This window comes from Sebastes fasciatus, chromosome 7 (assembly GCF_043250625.1).
Source record: "Sebastes fasciatus isolate fSebFas1 chromosome 7, fSebFas1.pri, whole genome shotgun sequence".
Taxonomy (NCBI): Eukaryota; Metazoa; Chordata; class Actinopteri; order Perciformes; family Sebastidae; genus Sebastes; species Sebastes fasciatus.
Genome location: NC_133801.1, coordinates 26,958,948 through 26,974,425, shown reverse-complemented (window position 1 = coordinate 26,974,425; position 15,478 = coordinate 26,958,948). Strand labels below are relative to the sequence as shown.

General features: G+C 41.6%; 1 protein-coding gene across 2 annotated transcripts; it reads left to right on the top strand.

Annotated features, from left to right (window-relative positions):
- Positions 1-2,684: 2,684 nt before the first annotated feature.
- Positions 2,685-13,103, top strand: lhx1a (LIM homeobox 1a). Of its 2 annotated transcripts, none has more exons than XM_074640026.1 (5): positions 2,685-3,608; positions 5,470-5,690; positions 6,565-6,848; positions 9,967-10,132; positions 11,169-13,103. In XM_074640026.1, the coding sequence occupies exons 1-5, from the start codon at positions 3,439-3,441 to the stop codon at positions 11,546-11,548; spliced, it is 1,221 nt and encodes a 406-aa protein (XP_074496127.1). In that variant the 5' UTR covers positions 2,685-3,438; the 3' UTR covers positions 11,549-13,103. The 2 variants fall into 2 exon arrangements, with proteins under 2 accessions (XP_074496127.1, XP_074496126.1); XM_074640025.1 differs by having other exon boundaries at positions 2,686-3,608; positions 5,467-5,690.
- Positions 13,104-15,478: the final 2,375 nt, after the last annotated feature.

Genomic DNA, 15,478 nt, shown 5'->3' with positions numbered 1-15,478 from the left:
TTAAACGCTGCGCAGCCAATTCCAATTTTACAATTTCTGCCTGCATCAGAATGAAAATGAGTGAGAATATAATCTATTGCTAGTAAGGGATTACAGTGGTAAGGTTAAAACCATTTTTTTTTTTTTTTTGCATTTAATAGTGCCTTTGCCTGGAGGGGAGTTGAGATATTTTTAAGCCTATATTTTGATTTCTTTCTATTCGTGGATTAATCTGCCTCTGTGAGCTGGCTGTTTTTTCTTCTCTCTCTCTCTGGTTTATTCTAAATCAGGCAGAGATTATCCCCACTGACAGACTATCAAGGCATCTTCTACACATGGAAATAACAACAACTTTTGTTGTTTACATGCTGCATTTACAAGTTGGTGTGGTATAGTAGGGAGAGAGTATATAAGGCCTGCAGACTACACACAGGCTTTCTGGAGTTATTTTCACATTCTTCTGCAGGTTTTTGTGCGGGGGAAAAAAAGAAAAGAAAAGTGCGTTTTGTAGTCCAACAGAATATTTCCATTGCTGATTGCCCACCTATGTACAACTATGGGCAGCCCAGTTTTCATGTAGCTCAATTGACCCCTCTCTCTTTCCATCTCTCTCTGATGGAAACATAACCAGATGCTCAGCAGAATGCGCTCGGACGCACCGTTCACAAACAGGCAGGAACAAGTGGGGAAAAGGGGGCAGAAAAAGAGATGGGAGACTGAAAGAGAGAGAGAAATAGAGGAGAGTGTCGGGCTGAAGAGGTGCAGCAAAAACAAAACAAAAAGAAATGTGTGTTTTGAAGCCTTATCTCTCTTTTTTCCTCCAAGCCACTAACACATGTCCTGTTGAAGAGGCGCTCCCCAGACGCCTGGAGGCAGCTGGACGGGCGTTTTGCATGAGAAGCAGCCCATATGCAAGAGGATGCTGGCGCGCTATTGTTTAGAGAGTAAATGGGTGTTCCTGAGTCGCTTTTTCTGCTTAAAGGTCCCATATTGTAAAAAGTGAGATTTTCATGTCTGGTTAGAAATACACACGGACCGTATTCAGAAACTGTGCGTTTGAAACAAGCCGTTAGGAATTCTGTCCATTTGTGATGTCACAAATCTACAATATTTATTCACAGTTTTAAATGTAAACATACTAAATGTGTCCCAGTTTATTTCCTGTTGCAGTGTATGTGAATGACATCAGCTGACAGGAAGTAAACATGAACCCAAGCTGTTTCCTAGAAAGGCAATTCCATTGCCATTCTGTTGAAATGCGCTAAAACGGAGCGTTTCAGACAGAGCGTGAATACAGGTATATTCAGACAGACAGTATGAGAAAAATAAAGTGTCTATAGAACATTAAAGCATGTAAACATGTTCTCGTAGAAACCCAAAATACAAACATGAACCTGAAAATGAGCATGATATGTCCTCTTTAAAGTGCGGAGATATTGAGCTTGATTCCATGTTGAGACGCACAAATAAATGTGACATTCTGTTCCTATTTACAATAAAGACAAATACAACAATGTTCTTACGGTAATTACATTTATTAAACTATACTGTGTCACAGACCACAATAGAAAAGTTTGTGTAAACAAACCGATTAATTACTACAAACTACTTCAATGTTGGGTATAGATAGAAAACGAATTTGTTCAACAAGCATGCAAACTTTATTTACCTGCAATCTATGTTCATTGAGCAAAAAAAAAAGAATCTTATAGAAGAGCATGCAGGCCTGTAAATCATCAACATGATGGGAAATGAGTACTAATCCAGCAGACTGTTATAGGCTCATGGTGTTATTTACTTAAGGTGGACTTGAATTGAATTGGATCTCCCTAATGAATCGTCCAAAGGTGTCTTGGGCCGCGAGCTCCTGACGCGCTGAGCTTTGCACGAGCTGTCAACTTTAGAGCCTTTTCTGTCTTTCACTTCCAGGCTTCCTCTCCATCACACCCAAGGAGAAAGTGCGCGCAGAAAATTTGTTAATGAGCACATGACATTGTGTAATGTTACACGGCGCGCTGTGAGTGAGAAGAGGATAACATCATATTTCCAGAACACAACTAAAATACGATCTTGGCAAGAGATGCTCAGCAAGCTTTCTGCTGTGTAATCAAACATTTAGCTCTATATGGATGAACGTCCAAGTGCAAAGCAGGCAGTTAAGATTTTATATTTTAACGGACAGCTGGTTTATTGATGATAAAAAGCCTCCAGTTATTCTCAAAAAACAACAAAACCAAAACATGCCCGACTTGTGCGTAATTTTCTGCGCGCAAAATAACTTTTACATGAATAAACAGGAGAGCGCGCCATGCAATATGTGCGCCTCCAGCTTCTTTATATCCCGAAGACGCCTCTCTGTATCTACCTGCTCAGATTCCTTCCTCCTTCATGCCACCCCTCATGCCCAGAAGACAATTTGCTCATCAGCTGAGAAGAAGTGGCGTCTCTCCGTCTCTCTCCTCTTCGCCGCGGCTGCTTCTTCCTCCAAACACATTCACTAACATATGACAGTTTGCAGGCAAATTCTTGACAATTGGTGTCTTGAGATGTGTGGCATAAATAGCAGGCAGAGCCCTCGCTGTGGTTATGATGGGGCGGCTTGATGGTTTGCTGGCATGGCGCGCTTCTGATTGGTCCGGCCGCGGCCTGACGTCAGGAGGCTGGGAATAAGGCTGGGTTGGAGCTTTAGGAGCAAGACAGTTTTACTGGAGACCAGCGCATCCCAGCATACATACACACGGTACTGGAGACTGAGAGGGCATCCCAGCATCCCACACACTGACTACTACTACCGGAGCCGCCTCCAGCGCATCGCAGCATCAGCACCACAGAGCTGAAACGTCCAGGATCATCGGACTGACACTCTTTTTTTTGGGGTGTGTAATTTTGTTTCTCGCCGGCTTTTCTGAACAAGTGGATACGCTGCCATGTCAAAGTACACTGAAATATGTATAGGCGTGCGTGTCTTGTTGTGTGACAGCTCTGCTCTGCCCTAAAAGCATCTTATTATTAGACGCCTCTTCTTTCCAGCACTGACTGACTGACTGGCACACACCACGCTCCTCTCACCGATGCGTCACATCCAAGAGCGCCGGGACAACAACCAAACTGGCTCCGGTGGTCCGATCTGCAGCTTCCCGTGTTGAAATCTACATTTTTTTGGTTGAAATTGCGTGTTTTTTGCCCTCGGATTCAATGAAGGACTGATTATTTTTTTCACCTTTTTTTTTGGCTTTTCGAACCTGAGAGAGAGGACGTGTTTTTTGTTTTTTCCTTTGGAGCCTTTTTACGCATGCAGGGAGAAAACTGTGTTGACACCTGATCGACTGGCTTCTCCGCGCACATTGACCAGGAGAAAGCAAGATATACTCGGTCAATGCTCGGCCCTGTGTTGTTGATTTTAGTTTGAGTGTGTGCGCTTCATTTGTGTGGGTGGTATATAGCCCAAAACCAAAAGCCATGGTCCACTGCGCCGGCTGCGAGAGGCCTATTCTGGACCGCTTTCTGCTCAACGTGCTGGATAGAGCCTGGCACGTCAAGTGCGTGCAGTGCTGCGAGTGCAAATGTAATTTGACAGAGAAATGTTTTTCTCGAGAGGGGAGACTGTACTGCAAAAATGATTTCTTTAGGTAAGATCGGGGGAAAAAATCGCCAGTAGTGTTTTTTTGTTTATGAATGTGTGTGTCGTTTCATGTCAGGAGCTGGACTGTAAGAAGCAGCAGGTCAACAGGCACATGTGCCTTTTTAGGAAATGATGAAGACATTTAAATAGCAGCATAAAATTGTGATGGTGCATCATAAAAAAAAGATGGAAAACACTTATAATTTTAGGCCAAACATTACATTTTTACTGAAAAAAAATAGAAAAACTAAATAGATTTAGTGCAGATTATTTTTTTGTATCTTTTATTTTATTTTACAACTTTTAAATGGCTTGCATACTATTACTGTAGTGTTTACTAAACTTTAAGTAATTATTAAATATCCAGACTGTCTATCATGCTTTTTTTTCCAGACAAATAGTTCAAATTGAATTAACTAAATAACAAAACAAAAAAAACTTGGCACATCTGTTGACTACACACACAAGATTACAAGAACGCAGAGTTTCTGCTTTACTTGTTTATTTATTCTTTATTTATTTATTCTCTAAGTAAGTGGATAAAGCGACCTGTCCGTGCCTGTAGGCGTGAGTGAGGACGAGGAGGCGATAAGCTTTGATTAGGAGCGAGTAATTAAAAGCTTGTTAATTTGGATTCTTATGCTAAACAACAACAGAAAAGAGGTGCAGCAACATTAAACGCGTGTGCACTCGCTCTCAGCGGGTGGAGAGGGGGGGTTGTTGTTAGGAAATCGAGGAAATCACACTTTGGGTGTGATTTTTGACAAGGTACAGGCGGCTGGACGATCAAACCCCGGCCAGAGGAGCCGCTGCCCGGTGTGTTTGCTCAGTCCGACTGAGGAGGACGTGATAAGTGGATTTGAATAGTAAACTAGTTGAAAAGATCAAGTCCGCAGACAATGCAATCACAGACTTCCAGTCAACAAGCCAGTGCACACAACTCAATACACATTGTTTAATGGTGAAGGCAATGGCAGGGCTATCATTTATTATAACAGAGCAGCTTGTGCTGTGTTCTAGTATTAACTGGACCTGTGTAATTACTGGTTTTCATCTTCGTGCAAAACGTTTAAATATTTTAGTATGGTATGGAACAAAAAAAGGTTGGAAATGTAGAGATCAAATATTTAATATATTCAATAAAAATACTCACTTCAGCAGGTCTATGCATAGTTGTGCAAAGCTTCTTATTTAAAAAAAATTAAAACATTTATCTTAAGCGCAACATCACTATATTTCCTTTATGATAAAGTATTTATAGAGCGTAATTTTCCCAACGTGTGCTTATGTATAGATAACATTTTTTTACATTTTTAAATTATTATTATTATTATTATTATTATTATTATTATTATTATTATTATTATATCTATTATTGATTGAGCACGGATGTTATTTTTTAATTCTGTAGCATAATAGCATAAGGTCCAAAAAGCTCCTAAAATGCGTTTTTAAAGTGTCAGTCTACACATGAAGCTGTTCGCTTTTCTCCATATTTGACTACCTGGATTTTATCTATAGAGACATCTTTTCAACATTATTATTTGTATTCTTATTTTCATGTAAAATGTTATGTTTAAGAATGGGTTATGATTCGACGTTAGTCCCCGAATTCAACTGGTCAATACAGGTTTACTTCATGTCTAGACTCTATTATAAACCCTTTTATTCATGTGACTTGAAGCTGGTCAAGTCAACAACAACATTTTTAAATGTGAATCTATATTCTGCTAAATGACTGGGCGTCGATATTATTATTATTTAAACGCTTCAATAATGATTTCTGTAAAAAAAAAAAAAAAAAATGTATTGATAACAAAAAAACTAAACCATCATCTCCTTCTTCTTCTTCCTCCTTCACGCAGAAGGTTCGGCACGAAGTGTGGCGGCTGCTCGCAGGGCATCTCTCCCAACGACCTAGTCCGGAGGGCCCGCAGCAAAGTGTTTCACCTCAACTGCTTCACCTGCATGATGTGCAATAAGCAGCTCTCCACCGGCGAGGAGCTCTACATCATAGACGAGAACAAATTCGTTTGTAAAGACGATTACGTAAACAACGCCAATGCAAAAGACGGCAGCCTCATCTCAGGTACGTCTCTGTGTGTGTGTGTGTGTGTGTGTGTGTGTGTGTGTGTGTGTGTGTGTGTGTGTGTGTGTGTGTGTGTGTGTGTGTTGGTGTGCTATGCGGGATAAATTGTGATGGATGTGATGTGTTCAGCCCAGACTTTGGCTTCATCATTTCCATGACCAGGACTTATAGACGCGCCATTCAGAGAGTGTAGAATTCAACAATCACAGTCCATATATAGTCTATTGCCATATTCTCAGTTCAAGCCTTTTATTTTTCTCCACACCAGATGACATTTTTGGGCTTTTATAGTGTAATTGTTTGTTCCTTAATCTTTCAGAGTAGTTTTTATTAGGCCTATACATTTGTTTGCAAATTTTAGTTCATAGGAAAGTCTTTTAGGAGAAAACACATCAGCTGCTTTTTATTTGTAAAATTAATTTTTATTCCCATCTCTACACGTTTATATGAAAAAAAAAAACTCAGGAAATACCATTTATGTTTATTAATGTTGATGGTAGTTTGCATCACCAACTTGAGGTCATAGTTCAGCCACCTAGGTTTGTTTGCAAATTTTAGTTAATAAGAAGTATTTTAGGAGAAAACACCTCAGCTGCTTTTTATTTGTAAAATGAATGTTATTCCCATCTCTACATGTTTATATGGATCTGGACACGTCACACAGCAGCGTTTAAAAACCTCAGAAAATACTATTTATTTTGTATTAATGTTTGTAGTTTGCATTACCGCCTTGAGGTCATAGTTCAGTCACCTTTAAATGACCACTACATACATATAGTGTAGCTCTTTTCCACTGTGCGCCACTCTATCACTGCAATATCCCACATGCTTTGGAGACTTCTAATTTTCCACATGTCCTCTGTCCTCTTTATAGTAACGGCATGTAGCGACCCCAGTTTATCACCGGACTCTCAAGACCAGCTACAGGACGACGTGGTCCTAAAGGACACGGAGATAGCCGCCCTGTCCGACAAAGAGGCGGTGAATAACGAGAACGACGACCAGAACCTCGGCGGGAAGCGGCGCGGCCCGCGCACCACCATCAAGGCCAAACAGCTCGAGACGCTAAAGGCGGCGTTCGCTGCCACCCCAAAACCCACGAGACACATCAGGGAACAGCTGGCCCAGGAGACCGGACTCAACATGAGGGTCATCCAGGTAAAAAGACTTGCATTTATATAGCGCCTTTCTAGTCTTCCGACCACTCAAAGCACTACATGTCAGTATTCACCCATTCACACACACTGATGGCAGAGGCTACTAAGGTGCCAACTTTGCCCATCAGGATCTAATCTAAATACTCATTCACACACCGATGGCTATGCCTTCAGGAGCAGTTTGGGGTTCAGTATCTTGCTCAAGGACACTTCGACATGTGACCCGGAGCAGCCGGGGATCGAACCACCGACCTTCCGATTGGCGCTACCCTCTGAGCCAAAGCCGCCCCGTGAAGGACCGGCAACATTTTAGCATCCATCCTCCTATACTGGATTATCCACTTGTTTTCACTATGACTTCATTCACTATGACCACCAAATGAAGATGGCTAATAGCCCATATTTATTAGGGGGTGTTTCTCAAACTTGGGGGTCCACGTGGCACAGCAGCTTAAATCACTAGTGTAAGGCAGGCTTCTCGCTGCCTTAACTATAAACTTTCTTGTTACTTAATTAAACTACTGTAGGGCTGCTGTGGGTAAAGCAAGAGCTTCGTCTGTGCAACAGGATCCACTTTAATGTCTCAACTCCAGCCTATAGGACAAGTGAACACCCATAACCAAAAAGGTGGCACATCACTTCTTACTTCATATCACTCAGAACAATCTTAATCATCACTCACTTTACAAGCACACGTGTAAGGTGCGCCATATTATATAGTTCCAGATCTAACTTTAAAGGAGCAGAATACAATATGTATACTGTATAAAATAAGTCTTTACAAAAATAAATCTAATCTTACATTCTTCCCCTTCAATTATAGTTCTCACCGTCCCCAGTCATTTATAGATATATACGGTTCAATAGTAAATCATCAAAACGTGGGGGATCTTCTGAGTCTGTCTGAGATATTATGGAAATAATATTCAGGGTGGACACCCACAGGTTGAGGAGGTGGGCTCGCGCCTTTTTCTGTTTTATAGGGTGTTACGCACCCATTAAAAAGGTGTGATGTAACAGCTTATATTTTATGGAAAAAAAATGTCCCTGCCAAGCTGCCAGACTTGCCATGACCCATCAAGAGAGAGAGAGAGAGAGAGAGAGAGAGAGAGAGAGACTCCACCTCCCATCACCCATCACCCCCCCCCCCCCCCCCAGCATCACATCCTTCACCCCTCTTTAAAACGAGGGCCTCCTCCCTTCAAACTGCGCGGTCACATTGAATTCATTAGGCCAAAAAGATTGGCCGACGGACGAGGGGTTGATTTGGAAACGGGTAATTTATATGGGTATTTTTGATTCTTGGCGCAGGCGACGAGGCAAAGTCGCCAACTGGCGCCGAGGCTGCTGGGAGCTGCTGGGAGTCCTGGCACCGCGCAGCCAGCACGTTTTGCGACCACATTTAGCCATGCTGGGAGCATTTCCAGCCAAGTGGAAAAGACAGAAATCTGTTTCAAGGGTCTTCAGATTGTCTCCTCGGAACTCTGATTTACAGCAGGGCCACATTAAGTTAAACAAAGAGCAAGACACAGACAACGCATTATTATTATTATTATTATTATTATTATTATTATTATTATTATTATTATTATTATTTTCCCCCTGTTTTGTATGTGGGACTATTTTCTTTTTTTTTTTTCTTTTGGTGATTTCCCCTCAAAATAAATGAAAGCGGTTATTTTACGCAGCGCATCAAAGGCAAGGCAAGGCAAGTTTATTTATATAGCACATTTCATACACAAAGGCAATTCGAAGTGCTTTACATATATATAAAAGGAAGATGAAAGAGCACAAAGTGCATAAGATAAAAACGAATAAAAGAATATAAAAGTATAAGTTAAAAGAATAAAAAATTAAAAAGGATAATAAAAACAATCAAAAGACAGTAAAAGTGCAGCACTCTATTAATTAAGAAAAGCGTCTGAGAACAGTTTTTGGTCTTGAGTCTAGATTTAAAAGCGGCCAAAAAGTGTTGGTGCATCTTTGATCTCATCTATTGATTCACAGGGAACTATTGTAAATTATAGATTCAAGAACCACAAATATTATTACCCATCAGGTGTAATACAGATCTATTCTCTGAACTAATTGGAAAGCAGATTTCTTTTGTTTTTTTTGTATCATAATGTGGAGGAGAAGGCTGCGGGGCAGGTCACAGGTAAAACAGGTTCAGCACAGCAGATTAATGGCGATAAAGTGAAAGTGGCGAAGTAGGGGTATCTAATATGTATGAGCATGAGAGAGGGGGGAGAAAAAGGGAAGCTTGTAATTAAAGGAAGCCGGCCTATAGATTAGGAAATGATAACCTCCAAGAGCCCGGTAATATATTGGTAACAACCCTCCTATTAAGCATTAATTGGAGATTTTAAGCCCCCGCTGCTGCAGCCTTCAGTCGGAGTAAATGGAGGGTTAAAAGATCATTAGGGAAGGTTATATGTGACTCTCGCTCCTGTAACGATAATTGGTGCGCAGTTCTCTCTCCACCGCAGAGCCTTTGCGGATTTAACGCACACGGCTCATCACGCACGCACACCGCAAAACACACACAGCCCAGCGCGGTTATTTACTCTAATAAAGAAGAAGCCCAATGCGGGTGCAGGTGCCAAGGTAAATATGACACCTAATTACACTTGCTTTTTTTTGTATGGCGGGAGAATTTACACAGTGAGGTTTATTTGCAGATTATAAAAACAACAAAATCCACAACATTTTTGTGTTTATTTGTTTACATACTCATTCAGCCACCTTTCTCCATCACCTCCATTTCTCAGAATCAGAATCAGAATCAGAATCGTGTTTATATCCAGGTGTAAGAGGTATACACTAGGAATTTGCTTTGGTTTTGTTGGTGCAAGTTAAACAGTATAATAAAAAGAAAGAATAGATAAAAACGTTAGAATAAAATAAAAATAAAAAAATTGAAATTCTACCGATTTACAATATACAAAACAAGCTATAAAACAAAAATAAACATGATATAAACAGATAGTGCAAATATTGCTGGTGTGCACTCTTCCATCTCTCACACACACAATATTGACAGTGCAATCAAAATGGCGTCAGAAGAAGTCTATTGCACGTGCTGACTGACACGAGGTTTTATGTTTGTGTGTTTTCAGGTTTGGTTCCAGAACCGACGGTCCAAAGAGAGGCGCATGAAGCAGCTGAGCGCGCTGGGCGCTCGGAGGCACGCGTTTTTCCGGAGCCCGAGGCGGATGAGGACGCTGGTGGACCGGCTGGAGCCCGGAGAGCTCATCCCCAACGGGCCCTTCTCCTACTATGGAGGTATGTGTACAATTACATTTTTCCTAAAAGAAAAAAACATTTTTTTTTTTACGTCCTCCAAAGAGTTGTTTTTTTTCTCATGAACCATCTTTCTTTTTTAAATTCAAGTTAAAGTGATCCTCCTGTCTTATCTCGCTGCTCTGTGTTCCAGTCACATTTTATTTAACATATTGTTCAAATTATTATTTGTATGCTTCCTTATTTCCTCTGTCATTTATTTTCTGTTTTCCTGACATTTCTTGCTGTAATGAGACAAGGCCCTATCATATAGTCAGGAGGTGTTGAATAAGAAACAAAGCACTTTTATTTAGGTCTTTTTTTGGACCTCAAGGAAATACAGCACTATGATTGGCCTGTGCATGTTAAGTTAATTTAGTACACACAATTTAAATAACATATGTAGAAACAAATATATGCAATTTTCTGTTCCTGCTTAACATTATGGAAAGTTTGGATATTCAGCAATAAGGCTCTTATTTTCTTAAAATAAATCCAGTTTGTGTTATATTATTCAGTTTGGGTGACCTCGTCCATAAGCTTTTTGGAAAATCAGTGAGCAGTGATTTAAGTTTCCATGAAGTTATGTTTACATCCCAGTGATTTGATACCAATGCACACTCTTCCTTCAAATGCTTGCATGAAATATCTGATAATTTTCAGAGAATGTCATTTGTGCTCGGGCCTTTCGTCCTTTCTGCTGAAGCAAAAGTCTAATAATATTCTGCTGAAGTGAAGAAAAAAAAAAGAAAGATCGGTCTCAGTAGGTAGAATTGCTGATGAAATGGCCCCCCATTTTAATTAATTTTGTGGCCACGTTGTTCTCCCCACCCAATTGCAGTTTTGATTTAAGTGTAACGTGCTGTGTGACTAATGTAGTACGGCGAGGGTCTCTCTCTCTCTCTCTCTCTCTAATACAAATCAAGCTATGTATATTCAATGAATTCCTCAATGTCTCCGGAATGATTTCTGCACACCCATTGTTCTCATACCAAACGTTGATTTTTTTTTTTTGTTCTTCTTCTCTTTGGATCTGCAGATTATCAAAGTGAGTACTACGGCCCGGGAAGCAACTATGACTTCTTCCCTCAGGGGCCTCCGTCGTCGCAGGCCCAGACCCCGGTCGATCTCCCCTTCGTGCCCTCCTCGGGCCCCACGGGCACCCCCCTCGGAGGTATGGACCACCCCCTGCCGGGCCACCACCCCTCCAGCGAGGTGCAACGCTACTCCGATATAATGTCCCACCATCCGGGCGACTCTCCCAGCCCAGAACCCGGCATCCCGGGACCCCTGCACAGCATCTCATCCGAGGTGTTCGGCCCTAGTCCGCCCTTTACCTCACTGTCGCTGAACGGCAGCGTATACAACAACCACCTGTCCCATCCGCCCTCGGAAATGAACGAGGGCACTGTGTGGTAGCTCTCCGAGAGAGTGGACTCTATACTGACGAAGGATTCGGTTAACGGAGGGTGGTGAGGTTTTGGTCGTGTTGGGGGGCTGGGGTCGAGAACAGGGAAATGGATATCGACAGGGTTAGGGCGACGCCATTGAATCATCTTTTCTTTTTCTTTTTTTTTTTGGTGTTTTCATATTTATTTATTTATTTGATTTGTTGATCTTTTTTTGTGGGTAAAGCGTATCCGGCATAATGCTCAAAAACATTGTCTTCAGTATTGTATTGTTTGGGTGTTTCAATTGCTTCTTTCGCCAACCACCCCCCCTGCCCGCCCCAAATGCATCCAAGACTGGACTCACAAAAAAATGGGCGAGACTACAGAACTGCCCCCCATTCACCCCCCTCTTTCTTTGAGCCCCCTGTCACCCCCTCCTGACTCCTGTCAGCGCAGCGGCCCGGCATAGCGACCAAACCCCCTAACACTCACCGGTGGGGTAAAAAACAGCCCTTTCCAAATCTCCTATAGTATGTCCCGAACACAAAAACATCATTAGCTACTGTCAAAGACTTCAATAGCTTTACAGAGAGAGAATAAAGGGGCAGAGGGTTGATCGTGTGCTGACCTGGCACTGTAGGAAGGCTGAGCGGCGTTCAGACTATGTTCGAGGCACCAGACTTGTCCCTTGTATTTATTCAGAAGCTCCTCAGACCTCTTTGCCTCTCAAGGCTCTGCCATATTGACACTTAACCTTTTTGACACTATGTTTCTGAAGGCCAGAGGAAATGACAATTTTTCCTCCGTCTGGGCTATTTGTTTCCTTTTTTTCTTTTTCTTTTCGTGGTTTCAGAATTTCCACCAAATCTGAAGAAAGCCGCCTTGAAAAGGCAAACAGTAAAAACCCTCTACGGATTGCAAACCCTTTATTTAAAATGGAAGTGAACTTGAAATGTTGAAATGAAGTCTACCTTCTAAAAATCTTCTACTGGGGTTCTAAATGGGACTTAGAACAGTCAACTGTTTACGTAATCTATTTAATTCAGGAGTCCAGAAGTCTCGAAAACCATGTTTTAGAACCTCTCGATCCATATAAAAATGTTCCAAGCAACCAACCAAACTTTTGTATTGATTTCATTTATATTGTATGGAGATAAAAAAAAAAAAAAAACACATTTGCTGGGGTTGTGGTTCACTGTGCTAGTTTGTACAAGATGTTGTTTACAAAAAAGGTTTAAAAAAAAATACAAAAACATAAGTAAAGTAGACATTTGCCAAATAAAAAAAAATAGCACAATACTGTTAAAGTGCTTTGCACCATCATCTGCAGAATGTGTTGAGACAAAATGTAAGTGTTAAAAGGAGTAATTGACTTCCTAATTTTTTAGTCTGCTGAAGATACATTCATAAAATTGTTAATATAACATACTTAGACAGGTTTTATTTTTGTGTCTTCGAAGGAGAAAATTCCAAACTATTAAAAATTGATGGTCAAATATGCAGCTAGTAGCTGCTACATCTCTTTGAATATCAAGCCCTCATGGTATGTCTTTTATTGTTCCAATAAACCTAAGCTTATGTGACCTCCAGTGCATATTAGACCATTCACTGTATAAATACAACATGTTGACAAAAATGTGTTTCTAATAAAACTAGAAAATATACTTATGAATTTTTTAACATATTTTCTGTGGAGCAGCTATCTTACAGTATACCCCTTACATATCCGTGTATTATGTATCACACGGTGTCAGTGCAGCCGTACATCACAGGGCTCTCTGTGAGGTGCTTATCAGGCCAGTGTCACTCATTTCATAATGAACGCTTTTTGTCTACTCGTCTAATTTTTCCATTCACTTGGAGTGTGAAATAATTGGCCTTTGCAGACACGGTGACAGGTAAACAATTCTGATTAATGTTATTCAAAAACATGGAGTGAAATTGAAACGGCAGTTTGTGGAAAGTGATGAAAAGACACAAAGGAGAGAAAAAAAAAAAAAGGAGTCCGAATGAGAACGTAGAAGCAGAGTTGTAGAAACACGCTATACGGAGTCACGCTTTGAAGTATGACTTGTGTGATGCTAATCTTAAACTGTCAACAAAGGGTTTTCTCTTTTCCCTGTGTGCCGCAGCGTTGCACCACATCCCGATGACTTGAAGAACAATTCATAGACAAATAGAACCAGGGGTTTGAACAACAACACAAACTTTTTCTGCTGATTTCACTTTTTTCTCCCAGCAGTGGAGGCATTTAGTGGACTGGCTTGCTGTAGCCGACACAAGGGGGAGCGCATTCACAATTTATGCCGATGCAACTTCTTTCCCCACCCAACCACTTTGGCTCCGGCCTCACATTCTTCTGTTCAGTTACTCGAGGTCGTCGACTAATCATAAGCAGTTAGCTGTACAACTGTGAAGGACAATGATGGAATTGCTGTGACCGCAGCTCTCCTGCTTGTTATGCTTTTATTAGCCTGCTCCTACATTATTATTCCCTGCAGCTTACTGTTCTCGCGGTGCGGTCTGACGGCTGGGAGGGGACTTTTCCTAACTTATTTCGGTGAACATAGCCGTAATAATAATCAAGAAGCCCAAACACTGAGGCGTGATCTTTTTTGCAGGAAGGATAAAAAAATTATTCACACTTGTAGGGAAACGAGTCGGGCGGTGGGATTGTGGCATGAATCTGAGGGAACCTTTATCTCACCAAACCGTGCATGTGCAGTTAGGACCATATGCAATCCTAGTTTTCTCCCCCTGCCTCCAGACTGTAATCCACCATGAATTAATCATGGTCTTGAGAGTTAACCAAGCTTGGGGATGTGGGGTGGAAGGTGGGGGTGGAGGGTCTGTGGAAGGATATAGGTCTCTGTTGAGCCCCTGGGCTTAGCCCCCCCTGTGGTAACACCATGCACCGGCGACTGGCCGCCCCCGGGGCCAAGGCTCTTTAAATTCAAATTCCTATTGATCGCTCATCAGCTGTTGGTGCAAACTGACCTTGTAGTCTAACGCTGGAAAAATAAAGCAAGCCTTAACAGCATTGAATGGGTTTTAAATGACATTTTAAATCTCTGAGTCAGGACGTTTGAATAGCCCACACACCCACTGGGATCCCAAATAAGTGTACTGTATGTGCATGTGTGTGTTGAGAAGGGGGTGAAGGGGGATAAATGCTTCGAGGGAGGGGGGGGGTGGGGGTACAAAATGGTACTTTAAGGTACAACAGGGGCCAAAATATTGAGCCAATAGGAAGATCATGCCCAGCAGGCGAACACTGAGATACTTGCGTTCAAACTGAGAAGGCTTCTTTTTAGAGCGCCTCTCCATATGAGGAGCATTTGGCTGCTAGTTTTAAATGCAGAGTGGCTCAGCTGGAAGTGTACCCTCTCCTCGGAGCGAACGTAACGTAAGCACACAAACACATGGCACCGGTCCTTGTTTCTCCTCAAACAAACAACACATGTTGGGGGAAGCCAATCTCTTGGCAAGGAATGACAAAACGCTGTTAATCAATGGAGCAGGTTGGTTGATCGCTGAGCCACATTTCCCTGGCTCAATACTCAGCGAGTGGGTGATACACCGTCATGTAGCAGGCTGATAAGCAGGCCTCTGCTGACGAGCTGTTTGTTTTGCCACCTCACTATTCTTTTACACTTCCTCCCTCCTCCTCTAACAGAAGGCGATGTTTAACTCTTAAGACCAATTCTTTTACTATTTAAATCATGTTCGGGGGCATTTTCTCACAAATAATGTCTTTTTTTTCTCAAAGAGGTATAATTCAAGAGAGATTCAACCTATAGCCAGACCGAGAAACTTTCTTCTTTTCCAGCTCTGAACATCCACACCCTAATAGTTCTTTTCAAGAAAAAATTATTTGCTGCACAGACTTTTGTTTTTTGTTGAATACACAGAAGAAGAAACATAAACATGATCAGCTCTGGCCACCATCATTAAACAG

Excerpts from the sequence above, each read along its gene's own strand:
- lhx1a (XM_074640025.1), top strand. The coding sequence starts at position 3,439 with ATGGTCCACTGCGCCGGCTGCGAGAGGCCTATTCTGGACCGCTTTCTG. Across the intron at positions 3,609-5,466 it reads TGCAAAAATGATTTCTTTAG|AAGGTTCGGCACGAAGTGTG; the intron begins GTAAGATCGGGG and ends TCCTTCACGCAG. Across the intron at positions 10,133-11,168 it reads GCCCTTCTCCTACTATGGAG|ATTATCAAAGTGAGTACTAC; the intron begins GTATGTGTACAA and ends TTGGATCTGCAG.